Consider the following 23,611-nt stretch of genomic DNA (forward strand, 5'->3'; position numbering starts at 1 on the left):
CGGCCAGACCGCGGGCAGATGGAGCGTCTCCACTTAAAAATAAATCGATGGCTGCTTTTCTGAGTTGACAGGATGAGGAGGCGATTGGTGGCGGGCTGGAGAACACGTGCAGGGCCTGAAGGACGATGATCCGGGCGGGGTGGGGGCCAGACCGGGTGAGCGCGGGGTCAAGCCTGGTGGGGAGGGCGGTGCGACCCAGAAAGTGCCACCTGGGCCCTCCCCTCTCCCTCTCCGCGGGCGGCGCGCCGGGCACTTACTGAGATCCTGGAGCAGGGACGACCAGGTCTTCATGCCGAGCATGCTGCGCCGCCCCGCCCGGGGCGTGGGGACCCGGGGGACTCTAGAAGGGGCTTCTGGGCATCACCGGCGGCCACCGCGGGAGTCACTGCTCGGCAGGGGCGTCCGAGCGCGCGGCGCGCCCCTCCTACCCGTTCCGTTCGCGGCGGGAGCTGGGAACCAGGGAGGGGCCAGGGGGCCCGAGGGAGTCACGGGACGGCCGAGGGTGTCCCTGGAGGCCAGAGGCACCGGGCTGTGGAACCCCGCGGCCCTTCGGGGTCACGGAGTAGCCGGGCGTCCCTGCGCGCTGCGCGCCGTGCGCCCCGCCCGCCTGCTGCTCGGAGCCGGGGAGGGGCCGGGGCCGGGGGCGCAGCCGCCTCTCACGCCGCCCCGCGCCCCGCGCCCGCCGCTTCACGCCCCAGCGGCCGAGGCTGCGCGGCCGCCTCAGCGACCATCTCATTCCCTCCCGCTCGGCGGGGGCGGCGCTCCTCCCCCGCCGCCCGCCCGCGCTCCCGGGCAGCCCCGCTGCCTGCACTTGATAGCGCGCTTGTCAAGACTGCTGAGTTGTCCCTGACCTCTCCCCCGCCGCTGCTAATTAAGGCTCCGCCGTGACAGTTCAAGTGCCGAGCATCAAGTTTGCAGAACCAAAGCCTCTAATTGGGGCCGCTTTTCATTTCTCCATCCCAGGGGCTGGGGCTCCCCAGACCTGGGCACTGGCGCATTTTTCTTTTGTATTTTCCATCAGGGAGGAGAAGGCGGGGGACGGGCGCCAGGAGAGGAGGGCGGGCAGGCAACCAAAGGCTGAGAGTGGAGGTGAACCCAGAGCAGGCGGGGGAGCCGGGCCTCCCCTGCCCCCACCAGCCAGGCAGCTGGGGGCCACCCCTCTGGCAGCCCACCTGGAATGGCCCCTAACCCCTCTGAGCTCCCTGGATGAGGCCGGTGGGGAGTTGGGCCCAGCCCTGGGGGGCAACTCCCCAGAGGCTCAGCAGGCCTGGCAGGGAGGGGCAGCCCCATGGCTGGGCACTGGGACGGGGTGTGTTGGGTGGCGAGGGTGCCAGCAGCCTGCAGAGCGCACTGCGGGGCTGCTGGCTTGGGCTTGCCGCCCCCTCCCCTGGAGAGGTGTGCTCAGCCTTAGGCTGAGGCTGGGGCTCCCGGACTCTCCTTTCCAGATAAGTGCTGGCGAGTGGGGAGCTCTTAGCAACTCTCAAGCTGCTGTTCTTCACCACCCACTAAATCAAGCCAGAAGAGAGGAGGGAAGGAGGGCAGAGCGGCTGCTCGAGGAGCTACAGCAGGGCGTGGGGCGCCAGGAAAGGTCACTGGGTGCGGGCTGCCCCTCCAGGAGCCGCCTGCTGCAGGGAGGGACTGCCTGAGGATTCCAGGTCATTCTGATTACATGGGCGGCTTTAATTTGCTCTGCCACCCAGGTGCTGCTTGAGGTGAGTCCAGCTGGAGAACAGCCTGGTACAGCACGGGGTCTGTCCCAGGCCCTGCACATTAGAACCACCTGGGCCCTGCTGGGTTCCTGGACCACAACCAGACCCGTGGTGTCACTCTGAGGAGGCACCAGCCTCAGGACCCTTGAGCGCGCCAGGGGTCCCAGTGTACAGCCAGGGCGGGCAGAGAACCTTCGTGGCAGGGCAGGTGGCTCTCAGTGGGGAGGGTGTGCCTCTGCTTCCCAGGGCACATGTGCCACCAAGGTCTGCACTACTGGGGGGGGGGGGGCATGTGCTCCATGCATCCAGTGGTGGAGGTCAGGGGTGCAGCTGAGCGTCCTGCAAGGCCAGGTCACCCCTCACGAAAAAGAATCAGCCAGCCCCAAAGGTCACTAGTCCTGAGATTGAGAAATCCGGAAAGCCAACCCCCTGCCAGGAAGGGCCCTTGGGAACGTCTTCCACAGAGCCAGCTCCCAGCTGGCCCTGAGGCAGGCGTGGGATGAGGTCTCCGGTCTCTGTGGCCAGCGGGGACTGCTCCTTAGAATCCCTTCCGGTGTTGAGCCAAGTGTCCCGACTTCCTCCCACAGGGCCAGGCTCCTGTCACCAAACCTCGTGTGCTGGCGTGCGGGCTGCTCACGCGTCCCGAGTCTGCTCCACCCTCACCCACTACAGGTCTGCCAGGCGCGCAGCGTTCCTCGCCAGGGCCCAGGGTTCTAAGACGTCCCTGTTTGTCATCATCTTCTTCACGTCCTCAGCCCACGTCTTCCTCCTCCAAAGACAACACCAGCCTTGGCTGTGGGAGGTCACTGCTGGCTCTGCCCAGCCTCCAGCTGCCACAGCCCTCAGGCGCCCAGATTCCCACCAAGTCCAGCTGCCCATTTTCTGCTGGTCACTTGCTTTGGAAACAGCACTGGGCTTCACACCAACCATCTTGTTTGCCCAGGGCTCTCGTCCCCAGGTCTGGCAGATTCGCATGGGCTTCCAAAGTCCAGTAGTGGGGCATCCCTCCCTAAGGGTAAGGTGTGGTGTCAACCCACTGGACCTCGGGCCAGTGGCCCTGGGCATGAGAATCTCTGGGGTGGCCTGGTCTCCCCAGGAGGCTCCCATCGCACCCAGGGCTGGGAACGCTGCTGTAAGGAGCAGGGACACAAGGTCTCCCAGGCCGGCCTGCTGACCTTGAGCACAGCTGGTATTTCAGGCTACAGCAGCAGAAGGCTCAGTCTTATCTGGGTGAGGGCAGCGGGGCCCAGCGTGCCACCCCAGCCAGCTCGTCCTTGCTTCCCATGTGAATAACCAGCGAGAGCTCCTGGAGGACAGTCTGGGGAGCTGTGGGCACTGTGACCTGGTGGGAACTCTTCCGGAAGCCACCAGCGCAGGCAGAGTGCAGCCTGCAGCAGGAGCCAGCAGTGTAGACGCTAGTCTGACCGGGGTTGCAGGAGCCGGCTTCCCAGGGTTGGGGCAGATGCTTATCCCCTGTGCACTGCAAGAGCAGGAAAGGCAGGCGGGGACCATCCCACAGCAGCCTACTCTGCCTGCAGAGCCAGGCCGTGCTGTCCTCGTCCACGTGAGGGCGTACTGACCGAGGGACTTCTTGGCACGCTCCACCCCAAGGATGGCGAACTGACCCCACCCATGCCCCTGAGCACCTGAGCACCGGTCTCCCCAGGGTGAAGAGGCAGCGGGCGGTCTGTGCTCTCAGCCCCCCTCAGCCGACTAGGAACCAACGACAACCTGGGAGCAGGCTGTCTGAGTCACCCACTGCCCAAGAGCACCCATGAAACGCAGCTGCACTCTGCCATCAAGCACTTGTGCAGGGGCCGCGTCTGCCTGAAAGAAGGGGTAATTTGCAAGGGGGCAGGCTGAAGGTGTACACCTGTAGCCTCATCGACTCAGGAAGCTGAGGCAGGAGGATCACAAGTTCGAGACCGGTCTGGGCAACTTAGCAAAACCTTGTCACAAAATAAAGAAAGAAGCCAGGTGTACACCTGCAATCCCAGAGACACGGGAGGTTGAAGTAGGAGGATCAGGAGTTCGAGGCCAGCCTCCGCAACTTAGTGAGGCCCTGTCTCAAAATTAAAAGGGCCGGAGATGTGATAAATCGCACCAGTTCAATCCCCATACCATTTGAAAGGAAGTGCTAGGGATTCAGGTCTGATAGAGCAGCTGTGAGTTCAATCCCAAGCACTGCAAAATTTTTAAATACATGACTAAGTGACTTCCACACAGGCCCGGCATGGGCTGGTGGTGGCTTTGCCAGGGAAGGCCCCTGGCTTCCCCAGCACTGCCTCCTGCCTGCTGCACCCTTTGCTAGGGAGTCTCTCCATTCACTCCAAGAGCACCGCTTGTCCAAGCTCCCAGGAAGGAAGCAGACCCCTAAAACACAGAAAGGGGACGGCTGGCACCCACTGGTGTATGGGCGGGGACTGGACCCGCACAGCCGGGCAGAATGGCGAGGGGGTTGTGACCCTGGAGGATCCCCGTTTTCTCCAGACAGCCCCCATAAGTCTCAGCTCCCTCCTCAGCCCCAGCAATGGCCGAGGCTCCGAGGGTGGGATGGGGCTGGTGTCCAGGTCCCTGGGGCGGGCAGCTGCAGGGCCACGTGTGTGGCCCTCGGGAGCTGCCACTGGCAGGACTCTTGGGGCTCCTGCCTGGCACCCAGCAGGCCTCACCAGGAGCATCCTCTGGGCTGCCCCCCCTGTGCAGCGGGGCCCATGTCCATCTGGGTGTCCTGGCATCAGACACATACCCCACCCCTGTGCTGCCCCTGCCACACCCTCCTGGTGGGGCAGTGCCCGCTGCCTGCTCCCGCTGCCCAGCAGGGCCCACCTGGCTCCCCTCCCAGCAGGACACCTGCTCCGTGTGGCCCAGCACCCCCTCGTGAGCAGCTGCACCTCGAGGCAGGACCGTCTCTTCCCACCTGTCCCTGCCCCTGAGCCCCGAGGCTGGGCAGAGTGGTGGAGAGGGCTCAGTGCCTGGGCCACTCCAGGTGCCTGTGTTCTGCTACGATGAGGCGGGGGCGGGGAGGGCCGCACGGGACACGCAGTGCTGAACCAGCGCACAGCCAGTGCACTAGTGGATGGCCAGGCCACCCAGCCTGGGGTCACGTTCTTCAGGCTCAGGCGGCAGCCCATGTCTGTCCCCGGCCCAGCCTTGCTGAGGCCCACAGGTGAGGCGGGGTCTCCCCAGTCTCACTCCTGGGGCCTGGGGCCCAGCTGGCTGCTCACCGAGTCCGTGGCGAGGCGGGGCTGGGGTCTGGGAGGGCGCCTGTGGGACCTCCGAGCCGTCAGGTCCTGGGGCCAAGACGCATTTTATCACCTCGAGGGAGACAGCGAGGCCTGCTGTGCTGACCCCACAGGGCAGGAGAGAAACCCAAGAGGATCTGTTCCTTTCTTGGGTCAGGGGCCACCACATTCCTGGGATGCGTGGCAGGCCGCAGCTGCCACCCAGGCAGCTCCCAGCTCTGTGGACGGGCAGCGCCCTCCTGCCTTCCCGCCCTGGGGTCCTGACCTTTCCCGATAAGCTCTGGCAGGGCCTCTGCCTCCGCCCTCCCTCCGCCCTCATTTGGCTGGCTGCCACAGCTCCCAGCGGCCTTGGGGCTGGCCACTGCCCTCTCTCTCGGGGTCAGGGAGAAGCAGGGGAGCAGCAGTGGCAGTCACCTCCCTCCGTCCTGGGCAGGCAGCAGGTGCGGATGCCCACTCCCGAGGCCCATTTATCACAAGTCGTCCAGCCCCGCTGGCAGACAGCTGCGAGGCCCTTGGTCAGCTTCTCTCCCGAGTCCTCGTGACTGTGGGGGTCCTACTCTCTCCCTGCTGAGCGTCCCCTCCCGTGGACCCCCCATCCCTGGCCCCGGAGGGGTGGGCTGGGCAGAGGGCTCCTCCTCCCAGGACTGGGCCTCTGCCCACATCTACCTGCAGGGCTCAGGGTGACCTTCACCTGCCCAGCAGCTCCAACCCTCTGGAGGGCCCCAGGGCAGAAGGGCCACCGCCCGGTCCTCGGGTGCTGGAAGCCTGCTCGGGGCCTGGTCCCATAGCAGAGACGGCAGGCGGTGGTGCTGCTGGAGGGTACCTGGCCCCAGGTTCTAAGCAGCCGGGGAGGCAGAGGGTGGGGGAGAGCCCTTCCCACGGGCCTCCCTCCTACTGCTCCCTCCTCCCTGCCCCGCAGCCCCAGGTTCCACTGACCCCGCAGCTCCTGGGATCTCCCAGAGTGGGCAGGAAGACGCAGGCACAGCTATCCCCAGACACTGTCCTGGCCCTCAGGGACGCTCCTGCAGGCTAGGATTATGCTAACTCATGGAAGCCCTCCATTCACAGGTGAGGGTGGGAGAGATCTTGCAGGGCCCATCGCAAGAGCCCAGCTGTGACTTCACACCCTGGGGACAGTCGGTAAGCACCATGTCAGTTTCCTCTCTGTGAAGTGGGGAGTGCCTCCTGGCCAGGCGTGGGGTGACGTGAGGCCAGGCAGGGCCTGACACCTGGGGAGGCCTCCAGGCCCCTCCTGGCACAGACCAGAGCAGGCGGGAAGTGTGGGCACACAGTGGCTGCCAGCACAGGAACCTGTCACACTCCCCCACGCCTGTCAGAAATGGAGACCAAACACCCAAAGGGGGAACCTCACCACTCTGCAGGAGGCGGCTTGCAGACGGGTGCCTGAGCTGTCCCCAACCTGGCACAGGGTCCCATCAGAGACAAGTGAGGTCCCCCAAGCAGGCAGAGCCCCGTGCACTGGCGTCTCCTGGGTGGCCTCCATGAACCCAGGCCCCCCACGCAGGGAGGGGGCTGAGGAGTCTGAGCCCCGGTCCTGGCTGAGGGCTCTGTGGGACCTCGGGCGGGGAACTGGCTGCGGGGTCTGCTTCTTCCTCCCTGAGGAGGAGGACGAGGCTAAGCTTGGATAACAACCTCGCCCCGAGGGCTCACTGCGGTCAGCTCTGGGCCAACCCGGCCCAGGCACATCCTGATGTACCCACCGAGCCCTGCCTGGGCTCATGGGCACCTGTGTCTGCCCAGGAGTCAAACAGCAGGCAGCTGCACAGACCCGGGCACCAGGAGGCCCAGTCAAGGCACCTGCTTCCTCTGGAGACGCATCAGCCACCCGCAGAAGGTGCTCTCCCAAAGGGCATGTCAGCGACCTGGCACGTGGCCTTGCTTACGAGTAGGGTCCCTGCAAAGGTGACCACATCAAGGATCTGGAGGTGAGATCACGGGGCAGGATGGGCGCTGCCCCAAGGATGAGCATCTTTGGGAGCAGCAGGAAGGGAGGAGGCGGGCCTGGGAGGAGGCCACGTGACAGACGGGGGAGCTGCAGGATGTGTCGCAGCCCAGAAATGCCGAGGATGGCCGGCAGCCATGGAGGCTGGGCAGACTCCACGGGGCTCCTGAGAGCCAGCCGGCCGACACCTGCGTTCCAGACTCACCACGCGAGGGCACCCAGTTTGGAGTCTCTGTCACAGCACACACAGTGTCTGGCCACACGGGACACACACAGGCAAGTGTGCCTGTCCAGGAGGGAATCTGCCCTCCCAGGGCCTCATCGACCCCACACAGCAGTGCGGCATTTGCGTGCCCTCTGAGGCAGGGAAGGGTCGCCTGCTGACCGGTCCCAGCGAGGGAGGCCCTTCAGCACGGGCCGCTGCAGCCCTCCCTGGCTACCTACCTCCAGCCTCCCGTTCGAGGACTGCCGGCACCGAACACAGACCTGCTCCTGGCTGGGACCCCCTGCCCCCTGCAGCCACCAGGAGGGGCAGCCAAAGTCTCCACATGGGCGTCAGGGGTCTCCAAGCCCTGGGAGAGGACTGCGAGCTTGCCAAACCACCTCCTTCCATGCCCCACCCAAATCTAGAACTTTCCTCCAATACAGGCACTTGGAAGGGGCCCCTCTACAGCTGTTAGCCTGGGGGCCATCTGGGTCACACGGCACCAGGTCAGCTAATACAGCCCCCAGATGTGGACCCTGGGGGTAATTGCTGCCCAGCCCCCAACAGGAAGCCCCCGTGGGCCGGGGTGCCTGCAGGGTGCTGTGGAGACAGGAAGCTCCTCGGCTCCCAGCAGGCCTCAGTGCACCCCGGGAGGCCTCGGAACACCTGGCAGAGGGAGACGCTCAGTAAATGTCTGTAACAGAAATAACGAGGGCGGCGGCACACCCCGGCACAGCAGATGGCCCTCTCTGGCAGTCGGTGCTGAGTGTCCCCAGCCCAGGTCCTTCTGCAGGAGTCCTGCAGGAGGTGCCAACCCAGGCTGAGCCAGGCTGCTGGGGCATCCCAGGAAGAAAGACTCCTTCCAGCAGGATGCAGCACCCAACCTGGGCTTCTGGAAGAATCTGCTCCTTCAGACCAGGGATCCAGGCTCCCCGGGAGCTCTGAAAGATCCCAGTAGCCTGGCCACAGGCCCTGGCCAAGGGAGTTCTTAGTCTGTCCCCCAGTGATCCCCAAGCTGCCAGGACTGGGGCCTGGGGACAGAGAGAGGGCACAGAGTGTGCCCACCCGCCCCTGCCCTGTCCCTGTCTGAGTGGAATCCTGCTGACAGTGCCATTGGGCACCCAGGCCAGGGGCAGGAGGAATGGCCTGCTGGCTGAGCCGAGACCCCGTGCAGGGGCCGGGCCGGAGCAGCCAGGGCGCCGCCCACAGGCTTCCTCTCCCGTCTCTCATGTGCCACGGGGGTGGGGGGCCCAGTGGGGACAAGCCAGACACTGACTCCCTGCCTAGGCCCAAGGGGCCCAGGAAGGGGAAGGGGAAGGGCCCTCGTGGGCGGCTGAGGGGAGAAGCCTGGCCATGGTGCCCTGGGTTTCCGTGTCTCCACCTGAGCAAACTGTCCGTGGGCACCTGGGAGGAACCACTGAGGCCACGCCCTTGGCAAGGGCCCAGCCACAGCGTGAGAGCCCCTCAGCGTGGGCTCCTGTCGGGACGCTCCCACCTCCCAGCAAAGGCCAACCGCAAGGTCGGAAGACAGGCCGGTGGCCTCAGGCGCTGGGGCTGGGAATGGTCAGGCAGGGCGTCGTCTGGGGTGGTCGGGGTCTCTCTGTGCACTCGCTAGCGAGAACTCTGTGTTAGTGCATCTAAGCCACATCTTGACAAACCTCCTCTCTCTCTCTCTGTCACTGAGGTTGAACCCAGGGCTGCTCCACCACTTGAGCTACACCCCTGCCCTTTCTATTTTGTGTTTTAAGACAGGGTCTAAGTTGCTGAGGCTGTCCTCCAACTTGCAATCCTCCTGCCTCAGCCTCCCAAGTCGCTGGGACTACAGGCATGTGCCACTGTGCCCAGTTGACAATTGTTTAAAAAAAAAAAAAAAAAGGGCCAGGCACCGTGAGAGTGGGCCACCCGGAGAACACAGGCAGGGAGGCAGGGTGCGCCCTGGGTTCAGATGCTGCACCGAGGGGCGGAGGAGAAGGCTGCCAGGGCCGAGGCCCAGCCTCCCTTGGCAGATCACCCTGGAGCCCTGGTGGGCACAGAGCGGTGGGGGCGGGCGGGAGGCTACTGGGGATTTGCCAGAGGCGGCACGACTCTCCCTGTGGGAGAGATGCCAAAACGATCCTCGGCACTGTTGCCATGAGAATCTCAGGTCCACCCCTCCCACTCCGCAGGCGACAGAGCACAGAGGTCAAGCAGTCTCCTCAAGGTCACACAGCAGCCACCCAAGCCCAAGCTGCCGGCCCCAGGCCACCACGTCCACCGAAGAGGCCGAGCAGCAACAGGAGCCGCTGCCCAGACCTTTCCAGTCACAGCACTTGGTAGCCCTGGAGCTTCCTCCAGGTCTTGTTGAAGGAAACGGCTTCTCAGGTGACCCTGTGGCCAAAGGTGGCACGGCAGGGCCATGACCAGCCTGATCTGGAGCCAGGGCCCTGCTCTGCCATATGCCGCCCCCTCGGCAGCAGGCCACTAACTATCCGGGGCAGCCCCGAGGCTTCCCAGTCACCCCTGGCTTTGTTTATCTGGGCCCTTCCAGGCCAGGAACCATCCGGAAGAGCGGGTTAGGCCAGGAGCAGCTGCCTGGCGCCTTTGGAGTGGCTCAGATGTGGTATGTGGCAGGGCCCCTGCCCATGTGCTGCCGTGGCCAGGTGGTGGACCCTGGACCGCAGGAGGTGCTCTCGACAATTACTGCAGGGCAATGGCCCTGTCCCTGTCCTGGGCACGTGGCCAACCGCTCCCTGCTCCCACCTCACTGGCCGGTGGGCTGCTGGGCCCCGCCAGCCTGGCTCCTCCCTGCCCACCACCGGCCCCGGCGCCAAGCTGCCTGCTCTGCACTGGAGGCCGAGGGGCGCTGGCACGGAGAAGCAAGCTCCCGGGTTTTCGGCTCAGTTGCTGCGAGGAGAGATGAGAAATTGCCTTCCTGACCCAGAACTGGAGTTCACAGCTGCACTTCATTAGGATTTCTCCAGGAGGCCCTGGGAGGCTCGGCCAGGGCTCACCTGTTAGCAGCAGCTGCGCCTGCCGCGCGTAAGCCGGCTTCCTGCCCGGGGCTGCGGGCGGGAGGTGGGTGGCACGGGGCTGCTGCCAGCCTTGCCCCAGCCCCCTCCGTCACCCTCTGCCAGTTAGCATTAACTCGGCAACGGAGGGAGAGGAGGAAACAGCCAGGACTGGGTCAGCTCTCCCTGGAATGTTCCAGGCGAGGGCAGGTCGCCTCCTGGGGCCCCACCTGGTCTCTCTGGGTCAGGCGCCTGCCTCTCTGCGTACACAGCAAGTGCTCCATAAATGCTCCTCCATCCTGCCCTGCAGCTGCCTCTCTGCTTTTGAAACACCCAGTCCACACACAGCAGCTATTTTAAAAGCACGGATCCTGCCCACAGGGTTCTCCGGGCTGCACAGTCACCTCATCTGAGTGGAGCACTTTTGGAAAGATCCGAAAGGCCAGCTGAATCCCAGAATCCCTGAGGGAAAGCCAGGCACCCTCCCAAAGCTCCCGGAGGCCACACACAGTGGGGTGCTGCTCGGCTGGGATTGTCACCTGGCCCTTTTCCAGATGAGACTGCGCGGGTGGCTGGCAGAGCGGACCCGGGATCACCGTACTGAGAGGGGGAGGCAGCTGGCCACCAGGCTGCCTGGCCCTTCCTCAGGGCTCTGCTCCTCCCTCTGCATTAAGTCTGCGGTCATGGTCCCTAACATGAGTCCAAGCACAGGGCCCACGTGTGGGACGCTGCCCCGAGTCTGCTGCACAGGACAAAGCAGGTCAGGCTGGTGTGGGAACACAGCAGCTGTGTGACCCAGGGCAAGTCACTTGGGCTCTCTGGGCCTTGGCTGACAAGGCTGGGACAGAACAGACTGCCTCGATGCTGTGCCTGGGAAGGCCCAGCATGTGGCCTTGTGCCTGAAATCCCGCCATCTGCCCTCACACATCCGCAAGCTCTTCCTGCTCAGGATGGAAACAGGGTTCAGCTCAGTCTCTGTGGCTGGCGACCGGTTCTGGAGGAGCCTGGGCTGCCTTGACTGGGACTTGGGAAGATGTACCAACCGGCAGGGCGGCTGAGGGCGAGGCGAGGGTCCCCAGGGCAAGTGAGGGGACTGCTGGCGCCACCCAGCCCCGCGGGCGCCATCCTGGGCTGCCTGTCCTCAGTGCACACCTGTGGCTCCAGTTGCCCCATTTCCCGGGCGAGAAAGCCAAGGTCTGGTGTTGGTGCTGGGTGAGCCCGGAGTGCTGGGCCAGGCTCTTGACCAGTGCAGGCCCATGGGCCTCCTCCCAGGGCCTCTCCAGGGGCACTCACGATAGCCAGAGCTGACGGGGGTCCATAGAAGGAGCCCAGGCCAGGTCACTCAGGGTCGGAGGGGGCTGTGCACTCCGCTCTCGGCCCTGCGTGACGTCCAGGGGCAAAGCAGGACAGGAGGGCGCACAGGACCAGGCCTGCGAGGCCGGGGGAGGGTGCGGTGGGAGGAGCCTGTGTGGCACCCATGCGGTCCTGGCTGAATCGGAGGTCAGCTCAGCCCCTGGACATCAGGGCTGGCGCTGGCGGAGCAGCGGGGGACGGAAGCCCTGCCTGAGCAGAGGGAAGAGGGTCACGTGGGGACAGCAGAGGCACGGGAGGGAGGGACAGGCAGGCGGCGCGGGAAGGCAGATGAGGACGCTGAGGCTCAGGGGGAAGGGGCGGCTGCCCGGGCTCCCGGAGAGCAGGCACGCAGGCCCCTTGCACATTCCCGTTCACTCAGGCTCTGGAGCCCCTGCCCACTGGGTCCAGCACACCATGCTGGTCCAGGCTGCGTCATGACCCCAGCCACCAGGGAGTCTGCCCTGGCCCCTGCCACCCTCCTGTCCTCGCCCCCAGCTGCTGGCTCCTGGCAAAGGAGGAAGTGACCATGTGGGTCACTCTGGCCATTCTGCCTACCACACACCAGACGCCTGTCCTGTGCCTGAAGCCGTCCACTCCCTAAGCCTGGACAACACTGTGCGGCGAGCTCTAGTCTTATCCCCACTTCACAGACAGGGAAACTGAGGCCCTGGGCGGATCAGCCACTGCCCAGGGTCTCACAGGTGGTCAGAGCAGACCCAGGAGGCCACCAGAGCCCTGGGCCTCACCAGTGACCACAGGCTGATCGGGGTGGGGTGTCTTGGCACGCACAGGACCTCCAGCAACAGGGCCTCCTCCCAGACGGGCCCCCACACAGTCCCGCCAGCTGGGCGGCCAGGCCGGAAGGCTCCCCGGGAATGGTGAAGCGCACAGGAAGGACGGGAACGCTGACACCAGCAGCCAGTGTTCACACACGTCTGCGCAGCAGGCACCGTTCCAACGCCGTGCAGAGCCGCTACCCAGGAACCCCAGCCTAGGTGAGCACCCTCGTTTCTCCACTTCACGCGTGGGGTGCCCGCGGCACAGAGAGGTGAGGAGGTCTGTCTGGGGACACACAGCCGTTAGGTGTCAGCACTGGGATCTGAACCCATCGGCCTGGCCCCAGAGAGCGCGGAGGGGGCGCCGGCAGAGAACGGGAGGCAGTGGGGGTGCAGGGGCCCTTCGCGGTGGCTGGTCGCAGGACACAGGGTGGGGTGGCTGGGGAGGCTCTCCTCCCGCGGGAGAGGGTGCTGCTGGCACGCTCCCCGAGAGGCCAGGCCTTGCAAGGGAAGCAGAAATCTGTCGTCAGCGCTGCCAAACCCAAAGTGGCTGCTCCAGACTGCGAGCCAGTGAGCGTGCGGCTCTCCTGTTCACCACCCCAGCTCCTCACGGCGCAGATGGCGCTGCCTGTGGCAGCTCGGCCCCGCTGCCAGCCGCCGCCACGCTCAGCGCCACAGATTGGGCCGCACCTGTGAGGGGCCTGGGGACAGCCGCCTGCGATAGCGACCATGGGCATGCTGGGGGCGGCCAGCGCCGGCCGCCGCCTCCCTGGCGCTCACCCGCTGCCCCCGGCTGCTGGGGCAGGTAGCGGCCTGCTGGCCTCTGACACCTGGTGTCAGCCTTTAGCTACCCATGTGGTAGCAGCTCCTGGGAGGGCGGGCGCGGCAAGGAGCTCCGGGGACTGGTGCCCGGCACCCTGACGCTGCCCGGTGCCAGTGGCGCAGGACGAGGGGTCAGCGAGTGCCACAGGCTGGCAGAGGGAGCCGTAGCCAGGAAGCCCAGGGAGTGCGTGGGTGGCCCAGGCGGCAGCAGCACTGGAGGCGGCTGCAGAGCAGCCTGGGACGCCCGCGGGCAGCTCTCGGCCTGCTGCCCATCGCGGGCAGCACAGAGCTGCGAGCGCGGGACGGGGTCCGGGGCTGAGAACCCACCTGCCTGCGCCCTAGGGACGTGGGGACTGGGGCCCTGCCGAGCAGGCAAGCCGTGACCTTTGCCCTCCGACTGCAGCCCCAGGAGCAGCAGCAGCAGAAGCCCCGCCCCGGCCCCCAGGCCCCGCCCAGTGAGCCCGCAGCCTCCGCCTCCCGCCTGGGACCAGCTGCTACCAAAGGCACGGTGGCTTTCACGCCTCCTCTTTGCCGTCCCTGTCCCTGTCCCCTGCCAGACTCAAAGCCCTGCCACTCTGGACAAAGTCCCTCTGGCTTGAGAGGCTGTCCCTCCAGAGCCAGGCTTGTGCCCTGGGGCTGCCGGTCCCAGCAAGCGGCCCCTTTCCAGGCCCTTCATCTCAGGGGTTCCTGGGGGGCCTTCTGCAATCCTGGTTCCCAGGGTCCCCACCAGTGGATCAGTGGGCGAGGGCATGAGTGGGGCTCAGGGGGTGGGAAACAGGACATGCCAGGGAAGGTAGGCAGGTGGCCATGGGGGCACAGGCAGCCGGGTCTCCTGATGGGCCTCTGCTTCCAGGCTGCCCTGCCAGCATGCGGCAGGGCCTTGTCATGGGACAGTGGTGTGTCCCCACCGTCTGCCCGTCCCTCTGGGTTCTGCTCTGTGGTGAGACCTGAATTTCTGCCCCTAACAGTGGTAATGTCCCCAGGGGCCAGGCCCAGTCCTATCCTCAGTCTGCTCAGGAGACGGCTCTCACTACGTCTATTTCACAGGTGGGGAAGTTGCCACACAGAAGTGAAGGAACTGGCCCAAGGTCACACAGCCAGGGCCAAGGTTCACTGACAATGCCCAGCCCACACTGGACCGGCTCCACGCCGCGCTGCTTCTGGGCAGCCCCAGTTCCTGGGCTCCTCCTAATGGCGCACCTTTCTCTGGGGCCAGGAGGACCTCAGACTCTGCACTGTGGTGGTGGGGCATGTGGAACCACCAGAGTCCAAGGTGGTCAACACTCTGGGGACCACACTCACCCCAGGACATCTGTCACCGGCCCTTGGAGGGCCCGTGTACACCCGCTCTCAAAAGGAGAGACGGGGACTTCCAAGTGGCAGGGTGGCACCGGTGCCAGGCCATGGCGTGCCCGCATGCCTACGTGGTCCCAGTGGCCCCGCGTCCGCCGGCCGCTTTCCCAACCCGCTGCACATCAGGCCTGGGCTGCAGGACACCACGGTGCCAGCAGCTGGGGGGCAGCGATGGGCAGACCGTGCTCAGGGTCCTGCGTGGTGGCTGATGGGCTCTGGCAGGCTTCTGGGTGGTCAAGGGTTCTGGGTCATCTGGTCTGGGTAGCTGAGCCAGGCACCGCCGGACCCTTGGTGCATCCCGGCCTCCGCCCACCAGAGGGCAGTGGTGCAGTCCTGGGTGTTCAGACGTGGCCAGCTGTCCTGGGGGAAGGCAGAAGCCACTGCCCCATTGACAGACAGCCGGAGTCATCAAGCGAAGGATCCCAAGCAAGCGCACTTCCGTGGCCCGGGATGTCAAGTGGCTAGCAGGGCCGTGGCCAGGGATGGAGGAGGCCCACCCCAGGCTGGCCCAGCAGGCAGGCCCTTGTGGCTGAGGAGGGCCCTTCCCAGGAGAGGAGGGCTGCGTCTCCACCCAATCCCCGCCACGCAGAGGCCCTGGGGCAGCAGGAGACCTGTGCAATGGAGGCCAGGTGGTCAGCGGGGCTGCGGCCGGGGACACCCAGGAGGCAGGGAGGAGACACAGAAGCTTACCCCAGCCCCCTCCCCGGTCCTTTTCTGTGCCTGCAAAACTCCTGCGCTGTCCGCAAGACACAGCACGGATGCCCCTTTCTGTGACAGTCCCTTACCCCAACTGGGGGTGATCGTGCGCTTGGGGGCTAGTGGCGAGGCCTGGAGGCGTTGGGGAGTGCTACTGCGCCCAGCACGAAGCCCAGGACACCCGTGAAGGTGGAACGGCGGGCGGGCCCACACGGCGAAGACCCGCCCAGTGCCGGGAGGCCGAGGCGGCTCCTCCCGCAGCCCCTCTACCGCAGTCCACCCTCCCTGGTGGCCACACGCACCTCAGCTGCCCGGGCCCTCCCCGCTGCCCCACCTGTGCTTCTGTGGAGCCTCGGGCCAGAGCCAACGGAAGACAGAGCCTAGCCTCCCGGCCTCCCGGGACCCACGCGGCCCTCCCACCAAACACCCCCGAGCACCTCCTGCCTCCCTGACCACCCGCCAGGGCCTCACTGTGCCCGAGACAGTTCCTTGGGTGACCGCAGCACCAGACCTCACCAGACCTTAGAAGGTGGGCACGATGGTGCGGTGGCTTGGGAGGCTGAGGCAGGAGGATCTCAAGTTCAAAGTCAGCCTCAGCAACTTAGCGAGGCCTAAGGAACTAAGCAGGACCCTGACTCTAAATAAAAAATGAAAAGGACTGGATGTGGCTAGGGGTTGAGCGTCCCGGGTTCAACCACAAAAACCACAGAGAATGAGGCCCAAGTGGTGCCCAGCCAGTCAGCACTCTGACCCCAGCGAGGAATCCACAAGGGCCCTTAGCAATGGTAACCTGCGTCCTCCCCGAGGCCACCGAAGGCCAGCAGCTGGGCCCTGTTCAGATGTTTGCACGAGTTTTGGGTTGGCCGCCCGGCTCTGGTCCCAGGAGACACCTCCCAGGTGGAACTTCTGGAGGCCAAGAGCACTTGTCCCAGGCAGCAGGCACGCAGGGCAGAGTCTCTGGAGTGGGCGCGCTGGGAGAGGGGGGCGCGCTGGGGAAGCTTGAGATCCCGCCCGCAGCCACCTCTGAGCACGCAGGGGCCCAGCCCCAGCCCCGTGGAGGCTCGCCTCAAACCCCAGGTCAGCCCGTCACGCGCTCATTTGGCAAGCATCCACCTGCGGGCACTGGGGACACACTGTGCATGAGACCTGGGCAGTCCACTGGCAGGGGCTATGTTCTGAAGGACGTGAACAGGCGACATGCAGGGCGACAGCGGCAGGAGGCAAGACCAGGCACCAGGGAAGCGAACTGGCCAGCAGAGGGCAGGACAGGAGGCAGGCTGGCTCCTGCAGCAGAGGCTCTGGGGGTAGCCAGGCAGGGGTGGGGTGGCTGGGCTGTGGGCAGTGCTGAGGCTTGAGGGGCACGTCCTCCCACGGAGGGGTGAGGCTCGGCCCAGCAGCCGGGCCACGGGACGGGCCTGCGCCTCTGGGTGTGCCATGTGTGGGTGCGCGTGCCTCTGCCTGTGCGTGCACGTGTGCAGGCGCACGCACCAGTCTGCACGGTGGCCTGTGGATCTGCCTGTGCCTGGTGCACACTTGCACGCGCACCTGTATGCACAAGTGTGTCAGGGAGTCTTTACCAGGCAAGGCAGCGTGCAAAGGCCATCAGAAGCCCACCTCCCGTGGGCACGGGAAGCACTGCAAAGAGCCTCCGGGGGCACCTGGCTTGCACGTGTGTGTAAGTGTGTGTATGAGCGTGGGTGAGCATGTATGTGAACATGTATGAACACGTATGTGTGTGAGCATACGTGTGACTTTGTGTGAGCATGTGTGTGAGCATGTGTATGTATGAGTGTGTGTGAGCATGTATGTGTGAGCATATGTGTGACCGTGTGAGCATGTGTGTGAACGTGTATTAGCATGTATGTGTGAGCATATGTGTGACTGTGTGAGCATGTGTGAACGTGTATTAGCATGTATGTGTGAGCATATGTGTGACTGTGTGAGCATGTGTGAGCGTGTGAGCATGTATGTGTGTGTGCGTGTGACCATGTGAGCACGTGTGTGAGCATGCATGTGTGTGAGCGTCTGTGAGTGTGTGTGAGAGCGTTTGTGTGTGAGCGTGTGTGAACGTGTGTGACCATGTGAGAGCGTGTGTGTGAGCATGTATGTGTGAGCGTGTGTGAGCATGCGTGTGAGAGCGTAAGAGTGTGTGTGTGAGCATGTATGTGTGAGCATGTGTGTGTGTGAGCGTGTATGGTGTGAGGGAGACCGCGTGTTCCCCGCCTACAAGTGCCTCTGAACAAAGTCCCCTCCACCTCTACGAGCCCACTGCCATCTGTCTCCCCTCCCGCTCGGCCATTTGAGCCGGGGAGGGGGCCTCCCAGGCGGGGGACCAGATGGCAGAATCGTGGCCTCCGCTCTCCCAAGGGGCTGGGCCTGGGCAGCCACCCCCATGCTGCAGCCCCTGCCCTGCCCAGCCCAGCCCTCCCCAGCTGCCTGCATCCCTGTCACCCTGGCGCCTCGTGGCTGTCCTGACCCCTGTCCCTGGGCCCCACCTCAAGTGGCCTTTTGCCTCCACCACATAAATCACCGTCTGGGTCAGGGCTGGGTGAGGGAGCAGGGCAGGCGGGACACATCCCCCAGGTCCTGCAGACAGAGTGGCTGCCAAATGACCCCTGACAGCCCTGGCCAGGGGCTCAGGGGCCAGAGGGCAGTTCAGGAGGCTCTGGGGGCCTCCAGGCCTTGGGCCATCTTGCTGTCCCCACCTGGGAGGGCTGCTTCTGATCCCGGGGCTCTGGGTCAGGGGTGCGGCCACCCTGGCTAGCTGTGTCCTGTAGGAGGTCATGCTGGGCAGCCCTCACCCCCGACAGGACGGCTGATCTCAGGTCCTGCTCTCTGGACACAGTGGTCCGCACAGGGAGGGTATGGACAGTGCTCACAGACCTGGGTGCAGTCCCAGCCCTGGGCTGGTCCCCTGAGAAGCCTTGAGGCAGCTGTCAGTCACTTGTGCAGTCAACAAACAGAGGCCACCGAGGCCATGGTGGGATATGCAGGCCTAAATCAACTGCCTGGTTTGAATTCTCACTTCCTGCCAAAGCTTGGGCCCCACGACCCAACGCTCTGACCTGTGTGCCCGCCCTCACAGTAGGAAGCCCTGGCCCCAGGCTGCCCTGAGGGTTCAGGGTGCGGAGCAGGCAGCACCTTTAAGGACCTGTGCGTGGTCCTGGGGCGGAGACACACGCCTCCCCTGCCCTCCCAGTGGGAGGCCCTCTTCCACGCCACCGAGGACAAGCAGGGATCCTGGGCGGAACTGCCCGGCCAGGCCGAGTCTTCCCCTGGCTCCCTCCCCAGGTCCCACAGCCCAGCTGTCAGGCACCGTGGGGGCTCCGTGGGAGGCGGAGGAGGGCAGGCTGGCCCCAGCAGGCTGGGACGGCCCTTGCCCCTTCAGAACCAGCTGGCAGCTGCAGTCCCCGCCAGGAGAAGCCTGGCAGGACCCTGCGATGCAAGCAGGAACTGCTACCGGGGACACTGGCTCAGAGGCCGCGACTTGCTCAAGAACACGCAGCTACCGGGTCAGAGGCATCTGGAGCGCAGCCGGCCCAGACTCAGCCTGGCCTCTGGACACCCACCCGGCTCTGGGCTCGTGTCCAGCCCCCCAGTCAGAGGCAGGCGGGGAGCGCGTGCGCTTTACCAGTGAGGAAACCGGCCGCAGGGCCAGGGCCAGAGTGACAAGCAGGCAGCGGCTCCCCTCCTGGGCTCTGAACCCTACAGACCTTGCCCGCCCTTGGCCCCTGGCCAGACCCACCCGGCCCTGCAAACCCGCCTGGCGGCCCAGCTGCCCTCCTGGGTGCATCGCCTCCCTACTTCTCTCCCAGGCTCCCTACGGGCTGCCTCCCTGCGGCCCTGCAGGAGGCCCGGGCTGTGGCCACGCCGAGCCTTCCAGAAATGAAAACGAGCGGAGCGCGCCTTCCAGGGGGCCCTTCTCGCACTCGCACCTGAAAGACCGCCCGGCGCCCGCGCCCCTCCCCCGCTTCCGCTGAGGGCGGGGACTGTGCGGGGCGCGCAGGGGGCCTCTGGGACCCACGAGCCCCCTCGGCATGGTCAGACGGCGCGGGGCGGAGGACGCGGGAGGCCCGCAGCGCCCTCTCTCCCCGCGGGACGTTTCGCGGGTGCGGTAACACTGGGGACCCGCGGCCGACCGGCCCCCGCCCCGCCATCTGCTCCGAGGCCAGAAGTCGCGGGGCGGGCCGGGCCGGGCCGGGGCGGGGCTGCGGGCGGACCTCCGCGCGGCGCTCCTGCGCCGCTGCTCGCTGCAGAGGTCTCCCCCGCCTGCCGGCCCACGCTCTCTGCAGCCCCCAGCCGCAGCGTGGGTCCCGGAACCCGCGAGGCCGACATTCGTCCCGACTGGGGGTGGGAGACCGCGCTGGCCTCCCGGGTTTGAGTTGAGCCCAGCTGGCCAGACCTGGGGCTAGGGCTGGCTCCCGGGACTGGAGAGTCACACCGGCCCACTGAGAGGCCCAAGTCCTGGCCTTACCCCTCTGAACATTTGGCCCCAGAGAGAAAGGGACGTCCCCCAACGTGAAAAGGAGCCCTCCTTCCCCTGGCATTCTAGACCAGGAATTGCCCCAAGTAAATGGAAAGCTAACCCCAGCTGCAGACTGGCACAGCGCACCAGAATGGATGGCTGAGCTGACAGTCTACATGCTGGAGCCAGGACTCAGGGTTGGATAGGGCCTAGCCAGGATTTGCTGTGTGACCTGAGGCCAGTATCTTGAGCTCTCTGGGCAAGTTCCCTATGTGAAAAATGAGGATAAGAAAACTGCCCTGCAGAGCTCCTGGGTGCTGACGCTCCTGGGTGCTGACGCTCCTGGGCTGCTTGGGGAAGGGGACAACGGTGAAGCCTCAGGGGACAGAACAGGAGATACAGATCCCATTAACCCAGGGCTGTCCTGGCAGTAGGTTCAGAAGCCCCTGTGGGTTCCAGTTCTGCAAGATGCCGGCTACACTCGGGGCAAGGGTTGCAGAGCCCCACATCCTGCCGGCTTTCTGCAGCAGCTGGGGACAGAGGGACCGGGTGGATAGAGTGGCACCCCTCCCATGGCCAACCCTCGCTCACAGAGACCTCACTTCCTGCCTGGGGCTCGGGCCCACAGACCCGCTGGGCAGTGAGAAGAGCCAGGGGGCACCTGACCCGCCAGCCCTCGCTGCACAGATGGGGCTACAGGCCAAAGAAAGGCCACTCAACCTGCGGGTGTCGGGCGTCTGGAGAGGCTCCGGGACACTGCTCATCAGACCGCCCCACCAGTTCCCGCCCAGACCACCCTCCGGGCCCCAAGCAGAGGAGCTAGAGGGCAGCAGCGGGCAGGTGGCACTGACCCTGCCCCAGCAGGGCCCACCTGGAAGTCCGGTGCTGAGCATGTGGGTGCGGCTCTGGCAGACCTGGGCACAGGGGCGCCCAGGCCCTGATCCGGGCACAGGGCCAGGACCTGGTCCAGCACCACCTGGTGGCTGCTCTGTGGAGTGCGCCTCCCTGGCTCTGAGCCGGCCTCTTGGTCTGCTGGGGCTCTCCTGCCTGACCAAAAGGGGACTGGGGTGTGTGGCTGGGCCAGACACAAAATCTGTGGGACCCAGTACAAAACGAAAACAAGAAGCCCCTTGCTGGGCCCAGCGGCGCGTCAGCGATCCCAGCTAGTGAGGGGCTGAAGCAGGAGGGTGGAGCCTGGGACCAGGCTGGGCACCTGAGTGAGACCCTCTCCTGAGGATGGAAGGAGGGATGGGAGGAGGGAAGGAGGGATGGATGGAGGGAGGGAGGGAGGGAGAGAGAGAAGGATGGAGGGAGGGAAGGAGGGAGGGAGGGAGGGAGGGAGGGAGGGAGGAGGGTCCCCACTTGTAACTATTGCTGTCATCGGGACGGGAGCACCAGAGCTTTTCACCAAGTGTGGGCTTTTGAGTGTGTGGCCCTGTGTGACTTCAGGGGACACTCCCCACAGAGTCTGCTGCAGGGTCACCCCAACGGGCCAGGATGGCTAGCTGAGACCAGCAAGCGCAGCCCAGCAGCACGGCCTCTGGGCTCTGCGTCCTCACCTGTCCATGTGGACACCTGGCCTTCCCTCTGGGTGAAGGGGAGGTCACAGAAGTCGGGCACACGGTAGAGGGCTGCGGGTCACTGGAGGCCAGTCAGTGAGCAGTGTTGGCCGGGGCTCCTGGGCCACACCACATGGTGCTCACGCAGCAGGAGGGGACAGTGAGGACCCTCGGGAGCCACATGTGTTATAGCAACGGTTCCAGACGGGGCCAGAGCCCCCGACCCCAGGTCTCACTGACCCTGTGGTGGGGACAGGACGCGGTCCTGCACCCTCGTGCTCCGGAATTTCCATCGGGCCCCTCCCTTTCCCACCAGGGCCGTGGGAACGGCAGCTCTTCTCGGGCCAAGCCCGGCGCCGGACATTCGACCTTCCAACCGCCAGGCACCCGCCCATCTGAGCCGCGTCCTGCTCTCCCCACAACCCCCACCGACCCGTCCCGCCTTCTATCACCCAGCCCCACGTCTCTCCCCTGAGGCAGCTGGGCCGTGGGTCTGGGTGGAGCCTTGCTGGCCAAGCCCCAGGCCCTGGGCTAGACCCTCAGCATGGCAGGGGGGCAGCCGCCCTCACCTGCCGGCACCCCTCACACACCCCCACTCTCCGAGCTGCCACCCGATCTGGTTCTGTCCCCTGGCAGTACTGGGTACTGACCTGCAGCCTTCTGCCTCTGGGCTATGTCCTCAGCACCCCCCCTATAAATTTTATTTTGAGACAGGGTCTTGCTAAGTTACTGAGGCTGGCCTTGAACAAACAATCCTTCTGCCTGAGCCTCCCAGGCCCCTGGGCCCGGCTCACAAGCATCCCGCCGTCCGTCCTCATCCGTCAGTCCACACGGCCTTGAGCGGGTCATATAGACAGCCTCAGTGCCAAGCAGGAGGGAGGGTCCAGGGCCTGCAGGCATCTGCTGAGTGGCCGCAATGGCCGGGGACAGCAGTGACCCCGCTTGGTGGCAGCCCTCCTCCTCTCTGAGGCTGGCACAGGCCCAGGCAGGCAGTCGGGGAGAGACCAAGGCAGGCGCCGAGGACGGAGGTCGCCGGGCCTTGTTTCCCGGGGCCCTGTCCGGGGCCTTTCCCTCTGCACCAGGTTCTTGGTCTATAAAGCAGAAGAGCAGCCTCTTCATGGTTTTGTGAAGATTAAATTTAAAAAAAAAACCCACCTCACGATATACGCCAAGGGAGGGAGTGACCGGGTGAGGGTAGGACCCCAGCAGGCCAGGCTGCCTGCTCAGCTGGAACCAAAGCCAGGGCAAGGCTGGCATCTGAACCTCCCTGAGCCCCCGAGTCCCCAGGATCTGCAGGCCATTCCAGTCCCTGGGGAGGCTGCTCTCCCTCCAGGCTGCAGGCAGACCTAAAGCAGCCCAGGAGGAAGAACAGGGACCTTCTGTCACCTCGGCGCGGTGGCCCCAGGCCTCTAGGGCCTGCCCTCCATCCACACTGGCTGCCTGGGTAGACAGCTGTGGGGCAGCGAGGGCAGGCGCAGCCCCACTGGACAGCCCTGGGCCCAGCCTGGGGCAGCGGCCTCAGCCTCCCTCTCTGGGCCTGGGGGGGCATCCCGGGGAGGCAGAAGCCTGCGGAGACAGCTCCCAAGTCTCCTGCAGCACCCCCGCGTCAGCGCCTCATCGTCAGGAAGGGGCGGGAGGGGCAGGAGGTGCCCGTGTGCCTGCCCCCCGAGCAGCCCGGGCACAGCCAGGGAGTGGGAGGGGGCGTGCCAGCAGGAGCCAGGAAGCCGCTGCATCCTGGGCCTGCAGCTGGGAGCCTGCCGGAGAGCATGGAGGCCCGGCTGGCCCCGTCAGACCCAGAGGGGCTGGTGGCCAAGGCCCCCACGAGCTTCCAGTTCAGCACAGTCTTGAATTTTGGGGGACATGTGTGTGTCCTTAGTTCCTTAAAGTCCCTGGCAGGCGGGCAGGCCAGGGCCAGGCCAGGCCTGCTGCCTCCACCCAGACGTGCCCATCTCAGCCCCTGCCAGCACACCTGGGAGCTCCGCTACCCGCCCTGTGCGCTCAGGACCTGGTCTCTGTGCTCTCTGGCCTCATGAACGGCCCAGAGGCTGACTGGCCCATGCGGATGGGGACACGCCCGAGTGGCTAACAGGGGAGGGGGGCTGGGTCCCCACACCTGCACAGGCGAGGCCCGCCCTCCCCGCTCTGCAGCCAGCCTGCCATGCCCCCGACAGCCCGCCACTCATTAATCTTGATGGGTTTTCTGCTGAGTGTTCTTCCAGGACTTTCAAACCGCTCGCTAATTGCAATTAATCACTTACTGAAGCAGATGTCAGGAACGATGGGCTTGAGGCCGGAGGCTGCCAGAGCTGCCGGGGTGCGTGGGCATGGGCCGGGGTGCCCAGGCGTGGCACTGCCCACTCCCACCCAGGCGGCTGCCAGGCGCCTTGCTCACAGGGAGGAGGTTGCTGGGATGGGGAGGGTGGGTCCCTGGTCAGGGGAAGGGCCAGAGGCGGCCAGGGCAGATGCCCCTGAGGACTCCAC

General features: G+C 65.5%; 1 protein-coding gene across 6 annotated transcripts in view; it reads right to left on the reverse strand.

The window, feature by feature from the left end:
* GSE1 (Gse1 coiled-coil protein) overlaps positions 1-23,611 on the reverse strand; it is a 310,866-nt gene that overhangs the window by 145,238 nt on the left and 142,017 nt on the right. Inside the window, exon 1 of one of the 6 annotated variants that reach the window (XM_079119586.1) lies at positions 258-663. The exons of the other annotated variants lie outside the window; for them this stretch is intronic. Within the exon in view, the coding sequence (XP_078975712.1) occupies positions 258-300 (43 nt within the window). The 5' untranslated portion in view covers positions 301-663. Of the gene's footprint in view, positions 1-257; positions 664-23,611 lie in introns of those variants that run through there. 6 annotated transcript variants of the gene reach the window in all.

This window comes from Sciurus vulgaris (assembly GCF_902686455.1).
Source record: "Sciurus vulgaris genome assembly, chromosome: 17".
Classification (NCBI taxonomy): Eukaryota; Metazoa; Chordata; class Mammalia; order Rodentia; family Sciuridae; genus Sciurus; species Sciurus vulgaris.